The following is a 27,840-nucleotide window of genomic DNA, read 5'->3' as shown; positions in this document are numbered from 1 at the left end:
AAGGACTGCGAAAGAGTCTCAACATGAACAAAAGTCACCTTATTGGAGGTTAGATCTGGCCCCAGACTCCTGCACCAGGTTTGGAGATTCACATTTTTGAAACTCCAGTCTTAAAGGCTGCACAGATGGTAAGAGTTTGGGAATCCCACCCAAGACACGGACTTCAAAACAGAAAACAGAGTGGCTGGGAGTTCCCCTTCAGAGTCAGAATCAGCCCCAAGCTTCTATTCTAATTCACAGCTACTCTTGATCTCAGATCAAGGCAGCTTTTTGACTCTTTGATATCTGGGGGGTGGCAGGGAATTTTTCTTCTTTCCTTTAGAAACATGGCCCCTTATACAACCAGCAGTATTTGAGAAGGTGATTTATCTTGGTAACAACTCCTTGAAGCTTGAGCCCATTCACATAGTTGCAATCCCTACGTTGGTACTTTGCATGGTCCTGCACAGGAAATAGAATTAGGTTTTCCAATGTTCTAATGAAAAGGCTCTTTCTGCATGCATGCATGCATCCATCCATCCATCCATCCATCCATCCATCCATCCATCCATCCAAGAAATCTTTTATTTTGGCAGGCTTTCAAACAGAATAATCTCTCATTGTGCTTGTGTGTGCTTGAGGTGACTACACAAGAAGTAATCTCCCAGAAATAGTCTTCATCTCACAGAGCCCATTATGCCTGAAGGAAGCACAGAAAATGGGCTCCTACACAAGACTTCCAGTTTATCCCCTATTGTCAAGAACACTTAAAATCCCTCTTCTTCTTCCTTCTGTGATATACATGAAAATTCCCTATGGAAAACCAACAAAGTAAACATATGATTTTCTCTCTCCTGAGAACCATTCCTAGATAGGCAGTTGGATAAGTAAATGAAAAGATGGGTGAAGTGATGGGTTCTATACATGTTCTGGAGATATGAAGTCAATAGGACATGCCCCTTCCTTTAAGGAGTGTGCAGGCTTTTATCTAGTGGATGAGAGAGAGAAATAAGTGAACAGTTGCATACAGAATAGAGGAATCTGTGGGACAATTGTGAGATCCAACACAAGTACGGGGTTCTGCTATTCTTCTCGAGACAGTGATGCTAAAAGTAAGATTTTCAGGAAAGGGAGATTATTTTTCTCCCTAGATCAGGGGTGGGGAACATCTGGCCCGAGGGGCATCTAAGGCCTGTGAAACCATTTGGTCTGGCCCTGCCAAGGCAACCACAGGCGGGACTCAAAATTCAATAAATCTAGGAGCTTTTTTCATCGCAACATAAATTTATATTAAGTGAATTGTATTAAGCGAATGATGTTATAGATATCCACATGGCCCTTGGCAGCAAAAAGGTTCCCCACCCCTACCCTAGATGAAAAAAAAAAAAATGGACCAAAGCTAAGGGAACAACTTGCACAAGTGTGGCGATGTAAGACACAAGAAGTATTTGATGACTTCAGATGGTTTAATGATCATGAACATAGAATGATTGAAGTACTCACAGATGACTACAGAGGCCTGCAGTACCAACAGTTTCAGGGATTTTTATATATTAATACAGTACTAACACTTTATTCTGAAAGTTACTCAGAGTTCAGAATTTCAGACAAAGTGACAGCAGCAGCCTGACATTTTAAATCAAAAGGAGAAAGGAGTGGGGAATGAGTTAGAGAGAAGCCAGGCCACAGGAAGCCAGGAATTCGGCAGAAAACAAGAAGGGCCAGAAGGCAGGTGATGGCAGTGGGAGTGGAAGAGAGGTGGATACAGAGCGGGGATACAATCTGTATGAATTGTAGTAATAGCTGCTTGGTTTTGAGAGATGAGCTAGAGGGGAGGGAAGGGTCTGGGTGATTCTTAGGTTTCTGACTTGGGTTTCAGGGAGAGTAAAAATGGCACCATTTCTTAATGAAAACAAAATATGAAACTAAGCAGGACTTATGGTAAATATGATTATCTTGGTAATCAATTCCTGTGGGATAGCCCGTAGGCATTTTAATGTATGAGTCTGGTGTTCAGTTGAGTGGTTTGGACTGGAGATGTATATATGGAGGAGTCATTTTTGTAGAAGTGGTATGTGAATCCACGGGGCTGTCACTCAGGAAGAGGGGAGAAAATGAGAAAATAAGGTCAGAGGATGGGGCCCATGGAGATTTAAGAAGCAAACTGAAGAAGGGGTGCCTTCAGAGTTTCCTGAGAAGAGATGAGAGAGGGGCCAGGAAGATGTGGTAACTGGATGGTACAGAGTTAATGGAAAGTTTCAAAGAATGCATCATCAAACTCAAATAAGGTAAGAACAAAAAAGTCAACTGGATTGAACGTGAAGGTCATGGGAGCTAGTTCCATCCAGCGGTGCACCTGGAAGAAGGAAAAAGGCTGAGAGCTATGAAGAGTGACAAAATTGAGACTCTTTTAAGACAAAGAAGGGAGAAGGAAAGATGGAGAGCTGTGGGAATATCACATTATCTTTCTTAGTAACAAGTTCATTGTTCAACAATCTTTCCTATTGGGAAAATTGTTTGATGTCCAACTTATTACAGCTTAGTTTTTAAGATGAAAAGATTAATGTCATTTTTTTCTTCTGAACAAAATTAATTTGCCAAGTATCATGCTGATTACACAGATTTTGTTTATTTTAAATTATAGTAACCATGGTAAAAAAAATAATTGTGAAAGTGATTTCAATTCACTGGGATTGTTTAAAAGTACCTTTAAACAGTTTAACCAAGTGAGATTTCTGTTGCCATATGTTTTGAAAACTCAAAGGAAAAATCTGATCAACAGTGTCAATAACATACGAAGACATTTGGGCTGTCTCTGAATTGGGATTTTTAAATGTTCACCTCTAAAGCTATTCCAATAAAACATTCTTTTAGAGTGTTGGAGAGACTTCTATTATATCAAATAGATTTTCCATATAGATGTGTGGTATGTTTATCCATCAGTTTAACTTTTGTTATATTCATCAGTAAGAACTTAAAGCTTTCTTTATGTAGGTCTTTTATATATTTCTTGTTAAGTTTATTATAAGGATTTTACAATATTTTTCCCATTGGTAAGTGGAAATTCATTTACTTTTCTAACTTATTGCTAGGAAAGAGAAAACTATTTCAGAATATTATACTACTTGAACATGTCTTATTACTGCAAATTATTTTCAGTCAAGTTTCTTGATCTTTCTATTGTACAAATAATATTATTTGCCAGTAAAGATGTTTACCTTACAACACACACACATTGCTTCTTGGCCTTTTGATCTAGGGTAGAGATCTGTTCTTATCAGTTTACAACACACACACACTTAACATGCTTTCTACCAAAGCAAGGAACCAGGAAGACTATAGTTCAAGGCAAATGTCATTTTGAATGCCCACTTTAAATGGTTGACATTTTGGCAACATCTGCTTAAAATCTAAAATCTCTTAGCTCAGTCATTTAGGCAACATCTGGCATGAATTACTTTATTAATTTCCCTTTATTTACCAGTCTTTACTTGACAGCTATGATACTTTTTTTTCCCAAAGCAGGAATCAATAAAGCCACAAGTCTTTTTGCATCTGTGGTTCATTTTCCTCCTAGCAGAGACACAAACGGTATAAAGGAAAGTTGCTTTATGTTCTGCTATATTTGCAATTCTTATTTTGTTTCAGGGGCCTCCAGGACCAGGAGGAAAGGCAGGGAGTCGAGGCCATTTGGGAAGCCAAGGAAACAAAGTAGGTCACATTCTTTATACCCACCAAAGTTAAGTTTTTCTCCTCAAGGGAAATGTGTCTGGTTGTATTAGCCAGAGCCTTTTCAACAGAAAGGAGAACAGATCCCATTGCCCCTACACCCTGGCTTGATTCTTAGAGAGCCAGCAATGTCTAAGGATGTGGGTGTGGACCAGAATGATGTCAGGGATTCAGCTCAGCATAATCTCAACAGGGGCTCCTCCCAATCTGAGCTGAGGGACCTCAGGGAAGGGGCCCTCTTCTGGGGGCACGCTTTCCTTTCTCCCTTTTTTTCCTCCCTCCCTCCTTCCCCTTTTTTTCCTCCCTTCTTCTCTTCTTCATTCATACACACTGTGATTTCTTCCATTATTTTTTTTCTCTATTCAAAGCAACCTTTGCTGAACACCTTTTAAGACAAAAGCACTGACTGGACTGGCATGCAGCAGGACTAGAAAATCAGCTCCAGGAGAGCAGAGATCTTCGTCTGTTTTGCTCACTGATGCATTCCTAGTGCTTAGAACAGTAACTGGTACATAATAAGTGCTTAGTAAATATTGGATTCCTGGGAGAGTTTGTGTGTTGTACAGTGATAAATATGATATGGAATCAACCCCACAGAATTTAGAATATTTTCAGGATAATAATCTCTGTCATCAAGTAGTCGGGAAAGTGGGACTGAAATAGTGCTCATGGAAGTATTTTTGAACTGGGAAAAGAGGCATCATAGTGGCTACAGACTTCGAATGGACCTTAGAAGATAAGAAGGACTTTGGCAAGCAGAGATGGGCATTGGAAATTTCAGGTAAAAGAAATAGGGCAAACCCTAGCCGGATTTTTTCAGTGGATGGAGCGTTGGCCTGCAGAGCAAAGGGTCCTGGATTCGATTCTGGTCAAGGGCACGTACTTCGGTTGTAGGCTCCTCCCTGGCCTGGGCCCTGGTTGGGGCTTGTGCAGGAGGCAACCAGTCAACGTGTTTCTCTCTGTCTTTCCCTCTCTCTTCTACTCTCTCTAAAAATCAATGGAAAAATATCCTCGAGTGAGGATTAAAAAAAATAACAAAAAATAAACAAAAAAGATACCATTATCATAAAAAAAATAAATAGAGCGAAGGAAAGCACAGGGTTGGGAAATCCTGGGAATGGGTAGTTGGGGAATGAACAATGATCCTGTCTGGTGAGCACATAAAAAATAAGAATGTCCATGGTTACTGACTTTATTACATAGTGGCTACAGTGCTATTTACAATTTTTGAATGGAGTGTATGAACACAGCCAGACTTGGAAGATTTGAATAGGCAACACAGTGTAGAAATATTTTGAAGGCTGCGAGATTGGAAGCTAGGAGACGAGTTGGTTATGTTCACAGTTTTCAAGACAAGCAATGATTGTGTAATTTAGCAGGGTGAGGACAGGAGCTGCTCGTGATGGTTTTGTGGGACTCTTCCAGTCAGAAACTGAATCAGAGGGAAGAGGACTAGATGATTCCTGGGCTTCCAACATTCATGGCAACACATCACAGAAAGAAAGGGTTTAGGGCTAATTGGAGATGATTTCAGAGTCATTTGGACTCTTGGAAATATCTATTTGTAAGAAGGGGAAGAGAAGACAGACAATGACTTACTAGAAAGGACGGAAAAGAAACAGAAAAGCACACTGGATGCTGTGAAGCTGTGTTCAAGAGCGAGAGGTCAAGGGTATCAGCAGGTGCACACTTTGAGAGCCACTGTCCAGAAGGAAGGGCCTCAGGGCAGGTGATCTGCTTCCCTTTCATGGGACCCTCTTCTGTTTCACCACAGAGCTCAGTGCTGGTGACCGTTTGTCCATTTGCACTTCTCACTCTTACTGTGTTGCCTTTCTGTCCTTACAAATGTGTTAACCACTCCCACTCAGTGTGGACTACACCACTTCCACACTGTTTCTTCCAAAGACTACACTGTGCAAAGGGCAGGGGTAGGGGGAAACTAGGCAATGAATGAACTTGACCCACACTACCTCAGTCAGGTGATTAAGGTTAACATCAGTAGTGATAGCCATGTTGACAAGGGCACACTCTTGAGATGATGTCATGAGAATGGCCCTTTACCTCTATGGTCTTTATCCCCCAAACCCATAAAATTCACCATAATCATGAGAAGAAAACATTAGAGAAACCCAAGTAGAAGGACATTTTACAAAATACCTGACCGGTATTCCTCAAAACTGTTAAGGTCATCAAGAACAAGGAATATTTGATACACTCACAGTCTAGAGGAGTCTAAGGGACATGGCATGGGATCCTGAACAAAAACAAAAAGGATATTTGGTAAAAATTAAGGAAAGCTGAATAAAGTATGGGCTTTTGTTGATAATAATGAATCAATATTCATTTATTGTGAGACACGTACCCTACTGCTATAACTAATGTAATGGTCAATAGGAGCATATAGGAACTCTAGTTACTGTCTTCATGTTTCTGTAAATCTAAAATCTAGAAGTTTGAAAGTTTTTTCGTTGTTGTTTTCCAGAAAAGGAATTAACCTCCTTTTGTAAGCCTGTGCCAACTTTCCCAAGTAGCTGGAATTTCCTCAATACTGAGATTGATTCAGAAGTCAGAAACAATTGCGAGGGACCCTGTGCTACCTTGGTTATATTGATTGACACATCAAACCTTCAAACTAGATTAATAAGTCTGTTGTCTTTGCAGCAGCCAGATGATTTGCATAGATCATCATGGATCGCAGTTTTGTTACTTTTCTTAAATAGTGCAGAGCTTCCTCCTTGACTAGTGGTATGACATTTTCAAGGATGCGTTCCATGGCACTGAGCAGCTAAGATGGCAACCTGCAGTATACAATACATCAATCAGACTTGTTGAAGCTTCATTGCTCAATAGAGGAGACCTCAGTAGCCAGTTCCTCCGGGATTGGTTGCACAATTCCCAGTACTGGCCACATAACCTATTGTGGATGTATGTGACACATGGATACAGTTAAAAAGTGTTGTCTTAGTGCCATCGTTTTAAATTTTATTTACAAAAACAACCTAACAAGGATACATTTCATTGTTCTGTTAACAGGGGGAACCTGGAGATCTGGGAGAAAAAGGAGCTATTGGCCTTCCTGGTCCTCGGGGCTTGCCGGTTTGTAGTTTAGCATCGCTTTTTATCTTTTAGATAAAATGATTGTCCTTGCAATGTTCAGTGGCTATCAGGTGTGGTTCTCTGGAGGGAGTGTTAGAGATACCACCCCAGTCTAGCCTTACAGCTTTCTAGAAATTGAGATGTTATCCGCATCTTGGATTAGCTCCTTGGCCAGCTTTTCCAAGGTGGCAACTTCCTAGGTACCAAACAGCCTGGCCAGGGTGCTCTTGAAGCTAGATCATAAAATGGACAGAACTTGTCGTCAGCATCCCCATAGCCCTTCTTCCATTCTCTCCTCCCATCAGATCCTAATCATCAGAAATCCACCCCATGCTTGGGGGACTTCTCACTAAGGCCTTCTATAAGAGTCCAACAGTAGCCAGTGCCCAGGCATTTAGGTCTTATTTTTATTTGGCAGAGTGAAGATGGATTAGTGTTACAGTATTAAAATACAAGTGTTCCCTGGAAGGGAGAACACCACTACTTCTTTATTTTGAGATTACTACATGCCTGAAATGTTTTATCCTCATAATAACACCAGGACTGGGTACAATTATTATTCCTACTTTCTAGAAGAGACTAAGGGACAGGGCTGTATATGTTATTGAGAGATGTCTTCAGTGCCACTATCACCAAATGCCAGTGGCCTTCCCCAGAGAATCCTGCTTCCTAATTTCTCCTCATCAAACCCCAGAGCCGGCTGTCTGGTTCTTTTGTGAACAGGCCTGCGTCTGGCTGTAGTCTGGGATGGTGTGATTAATCGCTTTGTTCGCAGGGTGATGATGGCAACCCAGGTTATGGCAGCATCGGAAGTAAAGGAGCCAAGGTAAGGCTTGTCGACAGCAAGCTGGACATTTCCCGTGTATCTTTTGTTGTGTGGTTTTCATTTGTTTGCCACACTTAAGAGAAAAAAGAAAGCAGAGAGCAAGGCAGTTTGGGACTTTTAGAGAGAGATTTTGGTAATTTATTTGCTGATATCCTATGGGGAATGGAGTGGAAATTAAAAAAAAAAAACAACTCACAACAATCTGGTGTTTTAAGGTGCAGGCAACAATTGAAACTTGGAAGTCGGTGTTCTGGTCCTTGCTGAGACGTGCAGCCAGGGCCTGACTGGTTCCGGCCTGAGCAGTGCGTGGAATCGGAGCAGCTCTGGCTTGAGTACATGCAGGGAGGATTCCAAAGTGTGTCCTCCTCCTCTTATGTTTACTCTAGCCATTAGCGAGAGGTTCCACAGGGCCTTTATAAGTGCATTGGGCCAAGTAGTAACTAAAAACATTTCAACTACAGCAGAAAGATAGTTTTATTTGTTACTGAATATTTAAATGTCTGGAACTAAGCTAGACAAGTTTCTCAAAACCAGTAATTTATATATATTTATAGTAACTACTTAGAAATCCTAGTAACATTCATAAAAACAATAAAGTGAAGAATATCTTTATGCCTAGCTGGTGTGGCTCAGTGGTTGAGCATCAACCCATGAACCAAGAGGTCACCTGTGCAATTCCCAGTCAGGGTACATGCCCGGGTTGCAGGCTCGCTCCCCAGTTAGAGGCGGGCAGGAGGCAGCCAATCAATGGTTCTCTCTCATCGATATTTCTGTCTCTATCCCTCTCCCTTCTTTTCTCTCTAAAATGAACAAAAACGTATTTTTTGAAAAGAATATCCTTAATGTAAAATGTTTGGGACCTATGACAAAGAATTACTGAAATGTGAAAGAGAAACTTCAATGACTAAAGGCTAAAACATAAAGGATTAGTGTAATTCCAAATGAAATCCCACTGGGAATGATACAACCTTAATATCTCATGAAAAGGGAAATATTAAGTAGCATACAGCATTGGGACATTAGCTGCTTTTTATAATGAATGTATATAATTTATATCTATATAAAAACATCATTATGTTACATATCAAGTAAAAAAAATCAGAGTACAGTCAGGGAAAAAAAACCAAACACCATTTATGCCAATGATGCTCAAATGTGTTTTAAATAGCTAAAAGAAAATATAATCCAGTATTTATCATGAGGAATGAGATGCTGGGTGGTGAGAAGTGGGTGACTTTGCTTGTTTCTATTCTTTAGTATTTTATATATGTTTGAGGAGATACTACATTTAATAATCAGAAAACAAACTTTAAATAAAAAAAATTTTTTCAGCAAATGGGGATTATCATATGCCTTCAACTATAGTCTGTGGCCAAGGTAAGGCAAGCAGAGAAGCAGAAAATGAAAGAGCAAGTTTAGGCGCCAGGCTTTCCCAGTTTCTCCACTGAAATCCGTTTTCAGAGGACTGTCTCAGAGACATGTGGACACCAATAACCAGCTTTCCCGTGACACGCCTACGGGAGGAGAGCTGATGTGTAATTCCTCCACAGGATACATTTACCCACTTACTTCGTGTTGCCACGATATTTTAGTGAAACCAGTAAATACTGGTTCCAACATAGAAGTTGACGTCAGTTTCTCAAATAGTGCTGTACAGTTTGTTTTCAACCTTTCCTTGGTTCAGGAGCACTAAAGCAAAACAGGGCAGCGGGTAAAATTAAACTCAGTCTAAGCCTACCTTGGTGATATATGCATATATTAATTTTACATACTGTCCATCCTAGGGACAAGAAGGATTCCCTGGAGAAGGTGGACCTAAGGTACTGTGTGCTTCATACTAACTACAGATCGATCAGAAACACTTCTGGGTTATGAGATGCGCAAGGGACCATAGAAGGACAGTTCATTATAAATGAATTTAAAAATCTTCACAGGGGAAAGGAGGGAAGACAGCAGGTTTTTTAAATTTAAAAATATATATATATTTTTAGTTTTTTAATTCATAGGCAAAGGAAGAAGTTACCCTTATTTGCCTCTGCACCTGTGCTCCTTCTCCTCTGTCATATCTAGTTTCTTCTTTGTTCAAAGGAAAGAAAGTAAAATGTAAGGAAAACCAAAATTATGATATCACCTGCCCCAGTTTTCCCAATGTGTTTATAAATCACCTTCATATAATATGTTAGCAATGCTGTCCTCTACCTGAAGGCTTTCACTTTTGCCAGAAACGTTGACTGAGCTCAGTAAAGGGCAGGTCCCATGATAGGATCAGGGGACAACGTCAAGGGCACAGTTCATGCCTCCAAAGAGGTTGTGTTCTGCCTGGAGAGACAGAAGTAAAACAGTGAGCACCAGTGTGCTGGGCAGACAGCTGTGAAAATGGGGAAGACACCTCAAAGAAGACTTAAAGATAAAAATGTGTATGAAAATGCCTTCATGTTGGAATTAGTTTTAAAAACACATTGAGAGCTCTCTTTGATTTTATTAACTATTTTATTTTTCTGAACTTATTCAGGGTGCGATTGGGGACCCTGGTGGTCCAGGAGAAACTGGACCCAAGGGAGCTAGAGGCCAGAGGGTAAGTTTCTTCGATGCTCACAACCTTGGCTGCTTTGGGAAGTCCTCTTCATGTTTCCCAATCATTTGAGTTGTTCCCAAAGACTTGTAAAATGTGTGTATTGGTTCAAGGCAAGATTGGGGAAGGGAATATCGCTCATCCTTTAATGCCAGCAAGAAGGTGGATGACTGTTTGCTTTTAGTGAGCAAGTTCACCCCTTCTGGCTGCCAAGGTATCCTCCTGAACACTGGAAATGCGGTTGGTGGTGGTGGTTTTTAAAGTGGTCTAGTGTTCTAAAATATGTTTTGCGCTGCCAACATATGGCCAGTTGAATCACGTCTCCCTGGCAGATTTAGTACAACCCAGTGCCCACTGGCATGTTGTCTTCACTAGAAAGGTTTTGTTAAACTGCTCTAATGAGGTGTGTAGCCTGAAAGACCCTCTCTTTATTGAGCTCAAGAGGATATCTCTTGAGCTTGGAGAGAAAGTTTCCGTTTATTATGTAACTGAATGTGTCTTTATTATTCCACGGAGGGAGTTAGATATTGCCTAATGCTCTGAATCATTCAGAATAAACACAAGTCTGCAGTAATTCTCATCAGCATCCTTGGGTTCCTGTGGCTCGAGAATGGATTTCCGCATTTGCTGACTCTTGCTGTATCCTAGGCTTGGTATGCGATGGCTGCTTTAGGAAAGAGACAAGCTTATGACAATTGTCTCCAGATACGTTCTTTGTCTCTCTTGTTCAGAACACCACTAATGAGGTAAACTGCTCTTAACACCATGCCAGGCAGGAAAAGAAAAACCCGAAATCTGATAGACTTTGAGACTAGAGGTGGTTTCCCAGTTTTTTCATCAGAAGAGTTCATTTGCTTCTGGGTAGTTTTTTGTTTTGTTTTTTTTGTGTTTTTTTTTTACAAAGTATAGTAAGAACTTTAGGGATTGTTTATGTAGGGTTTAGGGGTGCAAAATAAAGAATCTGCTCTTGCCCTAACTGGTTTGGCTCAGTGGATGGAGCGTCGGCCTGCGGACTCAAGGGTCCCAGGTTCGATTCCGGTCAAGGGCATGTACCTTGGTTGCAGGCACATACCCAGGGGGGAGTGTGCAGGAGACAGCTGATAGATGTTTCTAACTCTCTATCCTTCCCCCTTCCTCTCTGTAAAAAATCAATAAAATATATTTTTAAAAAAAGAATCTGCTCTTCTTTTCCATCCTGCTTCCCAGCTATAAATCTTTTCCTTATACATATTTTTGGATGACTATCCTTTAACATTATGCTCTTTATAAAAAATGAAGACTGATATAATTAGAAATATAATTGGGAAAGACTTTCCAATTAATCTAGATGCCATCTGCATTGGAGTATCTCTGGAACCTCTTTCCCTTGGCTTGTTAATGAAATTGTTTACCCTTGAACATTGGAAACCTGCTAACAAGTTCAGCTGCTTGTTGGACTCCCTCGCCCCACCTCCTTACCCCCACCCCAATGGCACATTAATCATTTTTTAAAATAAACAAACTAGTGGGTAATACATAAACTTTTTCTCTTGGCCTTTGGTTCCTTGAATTTCTCCTTTTTCCCACATTGGGCAATTTATCACTGTTTGTAACTTGCTTATTTCACCGGTCACGCTCCTTTTCATCTCTGTGAGTATTGTTGAAGTGGAAGTTGAAACACTGAAAACTTCCAGGTTTCCCTTGCAGAGTTGACGTTTCTATTGGAGGATTTTGGCAAAGCTTTGCCTTAAATGTTGAGAGCCTCCTTAGTTCTCTTGGAATGCTTACATTCCCAGTTTTAAGTTTTCTAAATCTTCACCTTGGTGTTTTGTTGTTTTGTTTTACCAACGGAAGCATTTTATTTTTAATTTGCTGGGACTTTTAACCTGTCTTACTCTGTGTATTCAAGTGTGTTTTTATGTACTTATATTTTTTATTAACTTTACACATGTACATACTTGAAGGCAGGTTTTCTCAAACTCAGTAGTGACATTTTGGGCTGAATAACTCCTTGTTGTGAGGGGCTGTCCTGTGTACTCTAGTATAGTTAGCAACAGCTTGTCCTCTATCCACTCGATGCCAACAGCCACCACGACTCTCCCCCTCCCCCTTGTAATAGCCAACGATGTCTCCAGACATGTCAAATGGCCCCTGTGGGAGGTCTTCAAAATTCTCTCTAGTTGAGAAACATTGGTTGAAAGAATCAAGTAATTTCACAAGATCTGTTAGGAAAAAAATGGCAATCCCTCGGCCCCTATCCCTTCTCTCTTATTTTTCTGGTAGTCTCTTTGCTCTACTTTCTGGGAGATTTCTTTGACTTTATCTCACAATGTTCTTCTTATATTTTAATTTCAAGAGTTCATTTTTTTCTCTCTGAATATTCCTTTTTTTATATACTCTTCTGTTCTTGTTTCATGGCTGAAATGTCTTTTCTTACCTCTCTTGAGGATACAAATTAGTATTTTTTAAGTCTCCTTTGCCCCAATCGTCTGTTTCCTACAGGGTTTTTTCCCCTGTTTTTCTCTGTATTTATCATATGTCTGGAGAATGGGATTTCTCTTCCTGTTGAGGACAAAAAGGCTGATTGGCAGCCGCAAGGACTTGGGGTTAGTCAGCCACAAGTGTCACTGAAAAGTGAGCTGGCTGAGTTCTTATCAAACCTCTGGTACCAGCATCTTAGGTCTTTCTTCTTTGTCTAGTTAGATTCTCCTGAGAAGATTCTTGTAATTGCCTACCTGAGGGTGGAGGTCTGGCTGCCAGCTTCCTAGTACCACATGGAAAAGAAGAGCTGAGGGTCCACATCTATTTCACATACCTTCCTTTGATCTCTCTATTCTCAGGACGGTACCATTGCCTTCAACTCTTCCTGGAGGTCCCTAGCATAGACAACTCAGTTTTACTGTCTGGGGTGGAAGAAGAAACATTCACCCAGAGAATTGGAAAGAGATTGGTGGATTCCTAAGATGATTTTCAAACAACCCTTGATTTAGCCTCTCCCTTTGCCTCTACGTCTAGAGGTACCTGGTGCTGACAATTTCTGAGGAATGTTATAAAACACATAAATTCTTGGCTTTTCCTGCTGTTGGCTTAGGATTCAGCTTTTTCAGATCTGCTAAGTCATTTAACACTTAAACATCTGCTTTCCAGCCTCCAATATTTATGGCTATTATCTCCTTTCTCATTCTCTACATGCTTTTTGTGGGGGTGGTTTTGCCTTTAAAAAAACACACCCACTTACTATTATTGTAGTAAGACATTGGGCGGGTTCAAAATTAAATGCATGTGCTCAGTCTACCATTTCCCCCTGAGAGGTTAATCTGTATCTTCTAAAACAAACAAACAAAAAAACACAAGAACAGTAAGTTTTGTTGTTTTTTTCCACATAACCCAGCATACTGTGAATATCATTGGAATACCCAAAGGGCATCAATAATTATTTGCTATTCCGTGGGCCATTGCTTTTACAAATTACGTTGATTTTAGACAACTTCATTTTTTTATTCCTATAAAGGTTATAAATTCTGTGGCATTTTGAATGAACAAAGGAATATTGTTCAAATTTTTTAAACTAAATTCTAGCTTTCCTTATGATATATTGTTGAGTGAACATGGAAAAATTCTTGGCATACAATAAGTGTCAACAACTGTTGTTTTTATGACTGTTGCTATTCCCCATTTTGCTACAGATATTTTCAGCCAACTGTTAAATGTTTTCTTACTGTTGTTTCAAGGGTTTTTATATTAAATTTTTTGTTTTTCTGGGGGTTTTGTTCATTTGTTTTTCACTTTAGTCACTAAATAAATTTAGATAAAAATTCATTTAGAGAAAAATTTCTCTCTTAGCCCATCAATTCTAGTTCTAGCAGTCTTCCCAAGGAAATAATCAGAATTGCACCTATAACTTTATGGAAGTATTGCTTATTACAACAACAGCAAACTTAAGTGCCAGTGGTAAGGGATTGATTAAGTAAATCATAGTATATCTACTAGTAGCTATTGGAATACTATGCAGCCAGGAAAAATGATTTTGCAAAAGAATATTTAGTAACACAAAAGTGTCCAGAGATATATATTTAGTTTAAAAGGCAACGGGGGAAAAAGCATAAAATTGAGAAAAGAACATATAGATTAATACCAAAAAAATAAAGACTAGAAGAAAAGACACAAAAATGTTAGCAAGCATTATTTGGGGGAGAAGGTATTACTGAGGACTTTTTTCCCTTCCGTGTGCTTTTTGTACATCTCTTTCTAAAATGAAAGTGAATTGCCTTTGAAACTTAAAATGCCCAAACCCACAAACACACACATATGTGTAAATGTAATTTTAAAGTAAATAAATTCTGCTTTGAGATATCCGCTGGACTTCCAGGAGAGCCGGGATCCCCTGGGGAGCTGGGACCTCCTGGACGCAAGGTAAGTTGAAAAGCCATAAATCAGACCAGATACTTTTCCAAATAAGAAGTCAGTGCATGGAGTCTTCTTTGTCCAGATGTACATACTTTCTGTCTCTGGCAACTATTTTCCACCTTTATGTGCTCAGAAAGAGGAAGCAAAAAGATGCCAGTTAAATATCAGTTGCCATTTCTTGGGAGGTGGAGAGAGCTGAGGGAGTAAATGAACAGTGTAAAGACTAAAATGAGATTTCTCAACTATCAGCACATTTTATTTATCTGTCCAATCCTTGTCCTCTTCTTACATTCAATAAATGATCAGCAAATGAAGGAAGGTAAGAGGAAATTAATAAATAGTGAATAAATGGTCAAAGTTTCATTGACATGAAATTTGCTTTCTTCAGGAATTTGGGTGGGCTCCATTGCATTTTTCTTGGAGTGTCTCTCTTAGCCAGACTCTTCCTGTTTCAAAGATGGGATTAACACACGAAATTCAAACCACTCTGTTCTTTCTATCCTCTCTCAGATAGATACACGTATGTAAGTAGGTATATTCATTTATGAAAGACGATTGGGATTACCTTTCTAGATGTCAGATTGAGTCTGGTCCCTTTGTCCTCCAGCCGATGATGGGAACAGATTAAGGTTCAGCTCAGCACCTGTTCGGTGGCCAAAATAAAATATGGAATTGAGGAACTCCCAACCTCTGTCTTAAGGAGGGGCAGGCATCTGGATGGTCCAGCCTTACCTAGTTGTAAGCCATAGGCCTGCTCCAAAGCTTTCCATGCCAGTGACCATGGTCAGCTCCATCCTTAGATTCTGGACAGCCCTTAACAAAACATAGGGTTGGAGGAAAGTAGCCTTTGGAAGTTTGTGTTCATCAAACTTGCTGCTTATTGGTTATTCCCCTTAGAATGTTGTTGCAAATTAGATGAAAAATATCTACGTGTATTCTTCCTTCCCCCTCTAACTTAATAAGAATAAAAACTTTAAAAAGTTATCATTTTCTAAGAGTAATGTTGGTGCACATTCTGGCTACTGATGTATGTGCCTAGAGCAGTGAAACCTCGTTTTGTTTGTTTCCCTAGGGTGTGAAAGGGGCCAAAGGATTGGCTTCATTTTCCGTATGTATCTCCTGACTCCAGCAGGGTGTTCCAAGCACTCCATGCATGAAATGTATTTTATTTTTAAACTTCAGGATCTGGCAGTCGGTTGGTTAATTCTTTCTGTTTTATTTTTGAACTGTAGGTGTGTGAGCTCATTCAGTATGTGCGGGACCACAGTCGTAAGTACCCTGCTTAAAATGATCACCCAAGTTGTCCGCATTCGTAGAAGAAAAGCAGCAATTTCTCACTCAAAATTGAGACAATTTACCAGCCAATTTCTTAAAATTAGAAATGTCACTGCATATATTTTGAGTCACATAGACTGGTGACTATTAACTAACTCCCTCTTTTGCTGCCAGCATGTCTAATGGAACCTCTTCCAAGCACTAAGTAATAATGATATATATAGTGCTTCTAGGGAAAATTGAGATATGAGGTCAGAACTCTCTGGATGGTGAAATCAATCAATCAATGGACAATCACAGTGAACACTTTAAAATGATTATTAACGCCTGATCCTGGCTGACAAGATTGAATTCATCTGGTGGGAAAGAGACAGCTGTGATAAGAGGGTGTCGTGGTGCTTGGGAGCCCAGGTTTTGGTTTACAGGATTGTAAATACCTGGAAAGGTGTGCTTGATTACTTTTAGTTGGACTGATTTACTTACAAAATTATTCATTCTGCCAATAGTTTTTCCTCTCAAAATTTTAAAAGCAGAAAGACATTTTGATTTGGCAAATGCTTGCTCTTTTGAATTTGCTTTAAGACCCTTATGGCAGCTTGTCCTATCAAAATAGGTGTTACCACCATCAAAGGAAGTCCATGTACAAGATCAGGAGAGAGTTGAGTATTTAATGTTCATCTACAAATGCTCATTGACTTTCTAAACAAACATCATGACTGATATGAAGAATCAAATTTCACCTCAAGGCATTTTGGGAAAGAAAAATAAACAAGTAGAGCTGATTTCTGTAGAGAGCATTGGTCTCAAAGATACAGACTTAAAAACTTTGAATGCAGGGTTGATTTTTTTTTTTAATCTTCACCTGAGAATATATATTTTTTATTTTAGAGAGAGAGTAAGGGGGAGAGAGAGAAACAGCAATGGAGAGAGAAACATGGATTGGTTGCCTCCCATATGCACCCTGACTGGGGATCAAACCCACAACCTTTTGGTGTACTGAAGATGCTCCAACCACCTGAGCCACCTGACCAGGGCTGCAGGGTTGATCTTAACGCTGCCTTTATGCAGCAGAATGGAACCATCCAAAGATGGGAGTCAAAATATATACATTGTGTCATGGAGACTGGCTGCTTTGGAGCTGAGTTAGCACAGTAGGCCTTCTGACATGGGAGTCATGTGAACTGTGATGACTCAAGAGTAGATCCGAGTATGATGAGGCCTGATCTTTTAAAATTGGAGGGGCTCGATAGAAAATTACTAATTCAAAGGAGGTACAAAATTATTTCAAAAGTAAGTGTTCTTTAGAACAAGAGAGGAAATCACAATCAATGATTTCTGCAGGTTACAGAAGTATGTGTTCATGTGAGCCCATGGCTAGGGACCCTCCCAGGGCCTTGCAAGGGGCCGCGGCAGGTGAGAGAGCAAAAGCAGTGCCATCCAGTACAACTTTCTGCAAGAATGGGAATGTTCCGATGCACTGTGCAATATGGTGGCCACTAGCCACATGACTCTGAGTACTTGAAAAGCTGAACTTTATATTTAAATTCATCTTAGCTAATTAAAATTTAAAGTCACATGTGCCTAATGGCTTCCATGTTGGACAGTAAAGCCCTAAAACTTAAGCTTCGTTTGCTTCAGAATAAATCTATGTCTGACGTTTATACACACATTTATGTGTGTGTGTGTATACAAATATAATTGAGAGCTCTAGAAATCTACATGTGGAAATTTAGAGTAAAGAGAGGGTAAGGCCTTTTAACTTTCCAAATTCTGTGCACCTCTCTGCAACATAATGCTCCCTCCCAGGCCAAAGGTCTTTTCCTTGACAGCTGGCTGCAGGCTGCTGATTTATGGCTGTTTATTGTCCCACCTCTCCATTCCCATTCCCTGTGGAAGGCACAGGGCTTGTGCCAAGATGCTGGGATGCATCTGCGTTTTCTCCAAACCCTATCTGTGGCTTTGATTTCTGAGTCATCTACAAAAAGCACGCAGTGCAGAATCTCAGCTGCCCTGATTTTCCCACACAGTACAGAATTCTGTTCTCCTACCAAATAATAACCTAATCTCCTTTGTTCTTCTTCCCTAGCTGGCGGACACGGTGAGTAATCTTTATTTACAGCATATTATACAATCAAGCCCAAAATGTCATGTATCTGGAGAGATGAGTTAGAATAATGTGTTGCCTACCAAATGATATAAATTTTACCTAGGCTGTCTTTGCTTCTTCATACTGGTAGCATAGACCTGCCTTCAATAAATCACTCAGTTTAGCTGAGGCTCACAGCTATTTCTCAACCAACTGGTTTGATTTTTTTATTATTAAAAATTTAATGACTAGCATTATCCCTTATCTTACTGTTGTTGTTTTTTTGTAGTAATATCCCCTCCTCCTTCATTTTTTCTTTCTCTCGATTTGTCACATTGTCTCTGTAGTTTAGAGGTTAGGAGTTAAGATGCAGCTGAGCTTCCCAGGTTACAACGAGGCAGCTGGGTTTTATCTGAATTAGAATGGAAGATTAAAGAATTTATTGAAAGTGTGAAGGGGGGAGAGCATGAGCTGATAAACAATTTTTTGAAGCTTATTTGGAATAAGTGTCAAAGCCAGAGGACTACTGGTTAGGAGGCTGTTGTGGTATTTCAGGCAAAGATGATGGTGGCCTGGCTGAGGGTCACCATTGTTAGGTTAGTTGAATGGCCTTGGTTTGGTTTGCCTCCTTCTATCCTCACCTGCTCAGTGCCAGGGAGCAGCCATCAGTATACAGTGTGTGGCCACAGGGCCATGTTGGTCTCGGTGTGGCAATCCGTGCCTTGAGGAGGCCTCCTTGATGCCACCACAATACAACCTAGCATCCTTCGGTGTCCTTGGGTTCCTGCAGCTTGCTGGGTTTTGGGGGATGTATTTGGCAAGTTGAATTAGCCCTTTGTTGTTTTCCAGAAACTGGATTTGTTTATGTCTTCAGCCAGTGCTGTGAATCCTTTCTCCCTTTGCCTCTCAGTTACGTCTGAAGCTGTGTTGTGGTCGTTCCCATATGCAAGTAACAGCCCCAACACAAAGCTGGTAGAACCACTTTTGTGCTTGGTCATAGTTCCACTCATTTTTTATTATAAAATTGAGATGACCTTAATTTTTAAAAATCTTTAAAACACATTAAATTAGACTCAGAGGCTAATACATTCTGTCCTGTCTCCATTGAGATGCACAGTGGAATTTGGAGTTGAATGTTTATTCTTAGTTGTCCTTTTGCCTGTGAAGGTCACAGAGTCAGGGACCAGAAGGAGATCATAATCTAGCTCTGAGGGGGGATCAGACCCAGCTGGCCATGGCAGAGGCCTCCCTCCTTGGCCAGCCTGGGCGGGACCCAGCAGGTCTGAGTTCCTGAGCTCCCTATGAACAGCTGGTGGTTTCATGTGCTTATTATCTCTGAGTCTGACTTGCTGGCATTTGAAGGAGAGGAGACACCCCTCCAAGAGAAGCACGTTGCGATTTTCAGACATCTTCCCCATTGTTAAAGTTTTGTTCTTCTTCCTCTACCTATTGCAAAGAGCTGTCCTTTGGTTCTTTTTCATTTGGGCAACATTTATTAGATCCCTGATATATGGCAGGGACTAATAACTTGGCAGATCAAGAGAGACACAAGCCCTGTCTCCACACTTCCTAAATTAGTAGGAGAGGCAAACATTAATCAGATATTCAGACAAGTGGAAATTGCCAACTGTGATAATTATAGGGAACTGGGATTAGAATGAATGAATTGGGATCATTGGCTAAATCTGAAAGTAATGCTTACATTTGAGTTTAATAATCATAATTCAAGTTTCTTTAAGTGGTAAGATATTTATTGATTAAACTTGCATTTTGGCTGTCACATAAAACATCAGTTAATTTTTTTCTTATTCTTTTAAGTGATAGAGTTCTCTCTCACAGTGAAAAAGTCTGTAATAATAATTATAATAGTAATGGTTAACATTAATTGAAAACCTACTATGTGCCAGGCACTGTTATCCTAAGTGCTTTCCCTGTGTTGATTCATTTAATCTTCAGCACGGGCCTATGCACTGGGTAATGTTAGGACTGACATTTTACAGATGAGCAAACTGAAGTGTAGAGAGGATAAGTCCCTTGGACAAGGTCACTTGGCTAGTCAGTAGTTGAGCCAGGACTTCCCGGTAGTGGCGGCTGTCTTCCCATCTGTCTGTTCTGTATAGAGTGTGTCAGTTCTCTTCCAATCTTTATGAACTTATCAGCAGAGCTCTCACACCCGTTCCTTTTTATCTCATTACAGTTCCTCACTAAGTAAAAAATATGTTTTAGTTTCTTTAACTGAGTGAATTTCCAGCAACAAACATGATGCCATTGATCCAATCTCTGTAGGTAAAAGGAAGGGCATATCCATGAGGTCTTTATCATTTAGAAGGAATTTGGACATTAACTTACAAATGTCATTAAAACTCAAATTGAATTGTAGACTTGCCCTTGTGTTTTATTTAAAAAGAGCAAATTCAGATTTTTAGAGTAGCATTTTAAGTATTCAATTTAAATATTTAATATTCCAAATTTTTTAAATATTTAAATTGTTAATACTTATTTAACGTTTCAATATTTGAACATTTAAAATTACTTTGCCTTCTATGTGTCTTTTTTTTTTTTTAAATGCTACCTGATCCTGAGCGTGTTCTTGCCTTTTAGGAAAACCCGAGTGCCCCGTGCATCCTACCGAGTTGGTGTTCGCCTTGGACCAGTCGCGGGATGTGACGGAGCAGGAATTTGAGCAGATGAAGCAGGTGATGTCCTCCCTGGTGAGCGGCGTTCAAGTCCGGGAGAACAGCTGCCCCGTGGGGGCGCGCATCGCTGTGGTCTCTTATGACTCCCATGCCAGGCACCTCATCCGCTTCTCAGACACCCACAGGAAGAACCAACTCCTCAGAAAAATCAAAGCCATCCCTTACGAGAGGTCCTCTGACAGCAGGGAGATCGGGAAAGCAATGAGGTTTATTTCCAGGAACGTCTTCAAGCGAACCCTCCCGGGGGCTCACACAAGAAGAATCGCCACACTTTTCAGCAGCGGTCAGTCTGCCGATGCCCAGTCCATCACTACGGCCACTATGGAATTCAGTGCCCTTGACATCGTTCCGGTCGTGATCGCTTTCAGCAACGTGCCCTCCATCAGGCGTGCATTTGCAGTAAGAGGGTTAAGCCTTTTATGTGACTTTTTTTGGGGGAAGTGGGGATTATATTCAGGAGTCTCTATAACAGTGGTTCTCAACCTCTCTAATGCCACGACCCGTTAATACAGTTCCTCGTGTTGTGGTGACCCCCAACCATAAAATTATTTTCGTTGCTACTTCATAACTGTAATTTTGCTACTGTTATGAATCGTAAGGTAAATATCTGTGTTTTCCGATGGTCTTAGGCGACCCCACTGCTGTAGAGCCTAAGACCATCGGAAAACACAGATATTTACATTACGATTCATTACCAGTAGCAAAATTACAGTTATGAAGTAGCAACGAAAATAATTTTATGGTTGGGGGTCACCACAACATGAGGAACTGTATTAAAGGGTCGTGGCATTAGAGAGGTTGAGAACCACTGCTCTATAAGAAAGTAGAATTATACTATTGAGTGCTGTTACCAGGAACGTGCTAAGCCCTTTACATGCATTATCCTGTTTAATTCTAAAAGGTACTATGTATGACATAGGTATAATTGTTATTCCAATTATATTATGAGAAAACCGCGTCTGAGAAGTTAGCCTATATGCCCAGGGTCACACAGCTAAGAAGTGGCAAAGTCAGGACTTGAACCCAGGTTTGCTACTCTAGTGCTTCTGCAAGGGACTCTGAGTTGCCTCTGGGTGTCAAGATACTCAGTCAGGAAGGCCAATAAACATTCCTGGATGTCACTTTATGGCCAGAATAAGTAATTGTTACTCTACAATGAAAACCAATTGACTGATTTTATAGCTTCACCAATCATGTAACTATCTAGATGTTATAAAGAAAAAGCCATTCTAGTTATAGCTTCTTAGGCTGAGGATTAAATTCTTGCTGTGTAGCATTCCTAAAGAAATCTGGGATCGAGATGACCTTTTTTTTAAAATGGTGGTATAATTGACATATAACATTATATTAATTTCAGGTGCACAACATAATGATTCAATATTTGTGTATATTACCAGATGGTCTCCACAAAAAATCTAGTTAACATCTGTCACCACACAGTTATAAAATTTGTTTTTTCCTTGTGATGAGAACTTTTAAGATTTACTATCTTGGCAGCTTTCAAATGTGCTATACAGTATTAACTATAATCATGCTGTACATCACATCCCCATGACGTATTTATTTTAAAACTGGAAATTTTTACCTTTTTACTCCCTTCACCCATTTCACCCATCCTCCCACCCCACACTTCTGGCAACTATCAAACTTGTTCTCTGTGTGAGTTAGGGTTTTGTTTTTAGATTCCACACATAAGTGAAGTCATATGACATTTGTCTTTCTCTGTCTGATTTGTTTCCCTCTGTATAATGCCCTCGAATCCATCTATGCTGTCACAAATGGCAAAATTTTATTCCTTTTTATGGCTCAATAATATTCCATTATACACGCACAAGTACGTCTTTATCCATTTATCCATTGGTGGACACAAGTTGTTCCCACGTCTTGGCTACTCTAATGCTGCAATGAACATAAGGTGCAGAGATCTTTCTGAGTTAGTGTTTTTGGTTTAGTTTTTTTTTTTTCCTATAAATAGCTAGAAGTGGAATTGCTAGATCAAATCATAGTTCTATTTTTAGTTTTTTGAGGAACTTCCATGCTGTTTTTCATAATGGCTGAACCAATTTACACTCCACCAAGAGTGCACAAGGGTTCCATTTTCTTCACATCCTCACCAGTACTTGCTACTTCTTGTTTTTTTGAAGATAGCCGTTCTAACCTTTAAAACACCCGCCCAGCCCTAACCGGTCTGGCTCAGTGGATAGAGCGTCGGCCTGCGGACTGAAGGGTCCCAGGTTCGATTCCGGTCAAGGGCAGGTACCTGGGTTGCGGGCACATCCCCAGTAGGGGGCGTGCAGGAGGCAACTGATAGATGTCTCTCTCTCATCGATGTTTCTAACTCTCTATCCCTCTCTCTTCCTCTCTGTAAAAAATCAATAAAATATATTTAAAAAAATAAAAATAATAAAATAAAAATAAAACACCTGCCCATAGTGGCTCAGTGGCAGGGCTCTCTTACAAAAGACCTGCTGAACCCAACCAAGTGTCCTTCCTGTCCTCTTGTGTTGGCCCAATATGGTGTTTTGCTCTGCACTTGTGTGGAACCATGAAGAGGGGCCCCACACAGCAGCAAAAGGGCCTTGGAAGATACAACCTGAATAAAAGGCCACGCACTGGGAAACTATTTCATTTGGAGGAATGAAAGTCGGAAGCAACTGGATCACTGTCTTCAAGTGTGTGAAAAATTATTACTGGAGGAAATTAGCCAGCTGAACGCCAAGTTAGCAAAATTTCATATTAGAGAAACTGGGATTGATAGCAGTAGGGAACTTCAGATTAGAGTTAAGTAAGCATTTTTCTCAAGGCAAGATTGATTTACTGTTGGCATGGACTAGCTGGCTCAATGTAGGTGGTAAGGCATCACCTTTGCCTGAAGGCCTTTCATAGGGGCAGTCACTCACCTGTCAATGACTTCTCCCTGTCTTTCCCGGAGACTGGAGGCTAGGATTAATGGGCTTCTGACCTTTCCCACTTTGTAATTTTCTGTGAAGGTGATCAAATAAGCAGGACTGAGTTAAAACGGAGCACTAGTCTATAAAACAGAGCAAGCAGTGTCTGTTTCCTAGAGTTGTTGTGAAGATTAAATGATGTGATGCTGTGCATCAGAGCTTAGTACATAGCAAACACTCAAGAAGGTAGCTTTTGCTTTATTATCATTCCTTTGCTTGATACTGAACTAAAATCTGTTTAACAATATTGAAGTCTAGGTTGTAGAAGAACTGAAACTGCTATTAGCCTCACTGAACTAACTCAGAATTATGCAAATGATCAGACTGATAATATCAGCCTCAGAGAAGAAAATGCACATAAATTAGAAAAGACTGGGGCCAGCAAATGAAGCTGCTATGAGGTGCAGGAGCTCCAAATTCTGTAAGTGGATTTGGTTACTCACAGAGTCCTCATAATTCCCTCTGTTTATCGAGAGCCCATATTGACCATTGGCTTTATTTAGCCACAAAACAAGGGATAACTTAATATCTAATGCAAATAAATAATTGAGGGTACTTGGAATATAAACTTAAACTGACACAATTCCATCACTCGCTCAAAGGTATATGCACAGCATATAACTTAAGAAAACGTATTTTGTTGGCTTATTTTAAACCTTTTGCATGTTAACATGTCACTTATAGGTTCTACCCAAATCACCTAGAGACTCTTTGCTCCTTTCTTGATGGAGTTCATCTCAAAAAGGCACTAATGAAGGTACAAATTCTTGACAAAGACCCAGCACAGAATTGGCTCCAAACACACCTTGGACAGAAAAGTGAGAGATGCAGACAGAAGTCAGAATTGGTCCCAAGGTTCATTCATCCAACAAATGTTTGTGAGCTCCTCATATATACCAGGTGCTGTCCTAGGCTCAGGGGATACAGCACATCCCCCGAGGGCTCCCAGACTGCGAGAGGGCGCAGGCCAGGCTGAGGGACCCCTCCCCCCCGCCACCAAGTGCACAAATTTCGTGCATCAGGCTTCTAGTTTAATAAGAATACCATTTAGTAAGAACTGCCCAGACCTTGCGACCTTTGTCCTACTACTTTCAACTTTCTTTGAGCTTCAGTTTCCTCATCTGTAAAACAGGGATGGTGAACATAAGAAAAAACCTCACTGGGTTGTTGAGATAATGGGTAGAAAGTGCTTGGTGGTCTCTCCTGACCCATGTGACCCACCCTGTGCCAGTAAGTGCTTTTCAATGATGAATCACTCAGTAGCCTTGTTAGCTAGGCGTATGGTTATTCTATTTTACAGAGGAGGAAACAGGCAAAATAACTTGTCATACAGCTAAAGGGAGCTTCAGGGCTCACACCCAGGCAGCGCTCTCAGCCACCCTGACAGGCTGTGCCTCCCCTCGGCCTTCTTAGAAGCAGCAACGTTGCCCTCGCCACATCTCAGTTCTGTGAACAGTCCTGGGAAGTTCTTGCAGCCCCACCCACTACGCTGTTCTTTCTCTCACTTCTCCTCCTCGCAGATCGACGACACTGGCACATTCCAAGTAATAGTGGTTCCGTCCGGGACCGACTACACGCCAGCACTAGAGAGACTACAGAGGTGCACGTTCTGCTATGGTAAGACCCACAGAGACACCAGAATTGGATCAGGCCTGTTAAGCATGTTGAGTCACCCTTGGCAGGACCGGCTGAAACTTGGCAGCTAGGACAGGGGTGGCCTTGGGAGAGTTTCCCTGGGGCTCTGGGCTCACCTCATCACACAGCATCATCCACAGATGGAGCCTCTCAGCTTCGAGCAGGGGCTCCTCCTAGGTACCACAGCAGGAGGATCACATTCCCAGGCCTCTCTGCCTCGTGCAGCTTCCAGGATCCAGCAAGGATTTTTAGAAAAATGTAGCTTGTCTCATTGCCAAGTTTTTCATTCTATAAAGCAGAGGCAGGGAACGTCCGGCCTGCAGGCCATATAAGGCCTGCAAAATCATTTGGTCTGGCCCTGCCAAGGCATTAGGGGTGAGTTAATTAAATGTTTGACCAAATATAGCAGGCTCATTTTTAAGGTGATAATTCTGTATGGCCCGTGAATGATGTTTTCTGCCAAATGGTCGTTGGCAGAAAAAAGGTTCCCCACCCCTGCTATAAAGTATATTTATGTGTTTCTAAATCCTAAATATTCACACCCCAAAGAAATGTTTTACAGGATAAGTGGAAATTAGCAAAAATCCGTGCATTTCTCATTCGAAAGATGCTTCATGGGCTCCTAAATGGGAAGCGTCAGGATTTGCAGGCCTGGTTTGTGTGTTGTTGTGTTTATACAGTCTACAGGTCTAGCTGGGGAACTGGCTAACCTGTATTTGAGTATTCTAGGAATTATGAAATGCGTCAAAACTGCTGAGATCACTGGTGGGTGTGATGGCTGAGTTATCAAGCATTTATTAGAAACTGTGCCCTGTCTAATTGCTTTACAGAACACTGATGATGGTGGTGATGATCATTAACACCTAAGCTATGGTGTTTATTGTGTTTCAAGCACTTTTCTAACTGTTTCATTCAATCGATAGAATCACCTGAAACGTTTGAACTGTTATTACCGCCATTGTACAAATGAGGACTAGAGAGATGAAATCATTTGCTCAGGGCCTGGCAGCCAGATCCATCCCAAGAAAACTAGCTTTAAAACACCTGCAATTTATGATAGCAGAGATCCCATTATTCTGCCCCTTGAAACTGTACTTGGCCTCGAAGAAAATGTTTAATTCCTTTCCTTCTCCATGTTTAACAATGTGACGCTAATGCTCACCCTATAACTGACCTCACAGGGAGGTAGTAACTTGGAGGCAGAAGCAGAACTTTTCCTAATAACCCTCCCTTCTTCCTGTCTTCCCCTTTGCTTCCCTCTAATCAATCTCCTTCTCTCCCCACCTCTTCCCCTTCCTTCACCTTGCCCTCTCTCCCCCTTCCCTTTTCTCCCTCTTTCCCTCTCTCTCTCTCTCTCTCTCTTCTCTCCCCTCCATCCCGTCCTCTTTCAATTGCACAGAGTGTTAGGCACTGGCATTCTTACTCAAAGCACTTAAAGTGCTAACCATACTGTGGGGAGCTACATCCCACCCTCTGTGTTCTCAGTTGGCTCTCAAACATGTCAGTTACCGCAGTATGCTGTATGTTGCACAGTCAGAAGTTGCACATGTGTGACTGGGGATAGATTTTGGCTTCATTTCTTGGCTCGAACCCTTGTTTTGTCTCCTAGGCATTTAAGGGAAGATATTTTGGCTCTCGTTTCCTGCAATTAAAAAACCCCACAAAACTGAACAAATGGGCAGCCTGCTGTCCCTGGTTTTAGAAACTGCCTTGCACACAGGTGACTGTTCAGTCATCTGACTATTAAATATGGTCATAAAATTTTACTGAATGTTAGTGAGGGAAATGTAACTTGTCCAGAGCTACATGGAGTCCATGAACAAGAATGAAGCTAGGAAGTTTGCTACATCCCCTAGGATCTGCATTCTGGTTATTAACCTTTCATCGAATAGCTTTCATTTGCAGCCCGGGCTCATATCTAAGTACCAGCTGTCCACACACATGTTATTCCATTCTCATTCTTTTTCTCTTTGATTTTTAAAGAGGCCATTCCCATCCTTAACCATTAACTATTCCTGAAAACCGAGGACTACAGAATGTCAGTCCTGGAAGGGCTCTCTGGGTGGATCTAATCCAATGACCTGATTGTGCAGAATCGGGGCCCAGTGGTGTCTTGGATAGATGCACAGAGAGTGTTCCTGGGTACAGTAAGACCGAAACTCAGGAATCCTGATTCTCAGGCCAAGGGCCTCCTCACTACACCACATGGCCCTGTCTCTATCAATACAACACTGACTTCATACGTAGAAACTTCTAGAAATATTGCTATCCTTTGATGAAATTGTTTTACTTGCCTGCCCTCAGTGTCACCTCTAAAATTAAAAGATTAGGTGACCTTTAAGATATTTCCATTTTTTTTATTTCTCTAAATATTCATATGGTAGAGTCAAAAGAATTTACTGTTTTTATTACTACACATTTTTTATAAAATGAGATATACATATTTATTAAAATGACCATGTGCTATGAAAGTTTCTTAACATGCATTATTTATATTCATTTATTTAACAAACACATACTGAGCTTTCAACTAATAATCACTATGAAAATACAAAAATAAAGAGTAGTTTTTTCCTTAATGTCCATACACAGATACACACCGAATTATAACC

At 40.6% G+C, this 27,840-nt stretch overlaps 1 protein-coding gene across 2 annotated transcripts in view; it reads left to right on the top strand.

The window, feature by feature from the left end:
- Nucleotides 1-27,840, top strand: part of COL6A6 (collagen type VI alpha 6 chain) — a gene marked incomplete at both ends in the record, with an annotated part of 98,840 nt that overhangs the window by 55,589 nt on the left and 15,411 nt on the right. The window contains 11 exons of one of the 2 annotated variants that reach the window (XM_080675735.1): nt 3,628-3,690; nt 6,742-6,804; nt 7,580-7,630; nt 9,415-9,450; nt 10,143-10,205; nt 14,532-14,594; nt 15,661-15,696; nt 15,821-15,857; nt 17,950-17,961; nt 20,551-21,044; nt 25,114-25,210. In XM_080675735.1, coding sequence (XP_080531861.1) covers nt 3,628-3,690; nt 6,742-6,804; nt 7,580-7,630; nt 9,415-9,450; nt 10,143-10,205; nt 14,532-14,594; nt 15,661-15,696; nt 15,821-15,857; nt 17,950-17,961; nt 20,551-21,044; nt 25,114-25,210 — 1,015 coding nt within the window. The remainder of the gene's footprint in view (nt 1-3,627; nt 3,691-6,741; nt 6,805-7,579; nt 7,631-9,414; nt 9,451-10,142; nt 10,206-14,531; nt 14,595-15,660; nt 15,697-15,820; nt 15,858-17,949; nt 17,962-20,550; nt 21,045-25,113; nt 25,211-27,840) is intronic. The other variant, XM_080675734.1, reaches the window with a different exon arrangement.

Source organism: Plecotus auritus (genome assembly GCF_963455305.1).
Source record: "Plecotus auritus genome assembly, chromosome: 6".
NCBI classification, from domain to species: Eukaryota; Metazoa; Chordata; class Mammalia; order Chiroptera; family Vespertilionidae; genus Plecotus; species Plecotus auritus.
This window is presented reverse-complemented; position numbering and strand designations above follow the sequence as displayed.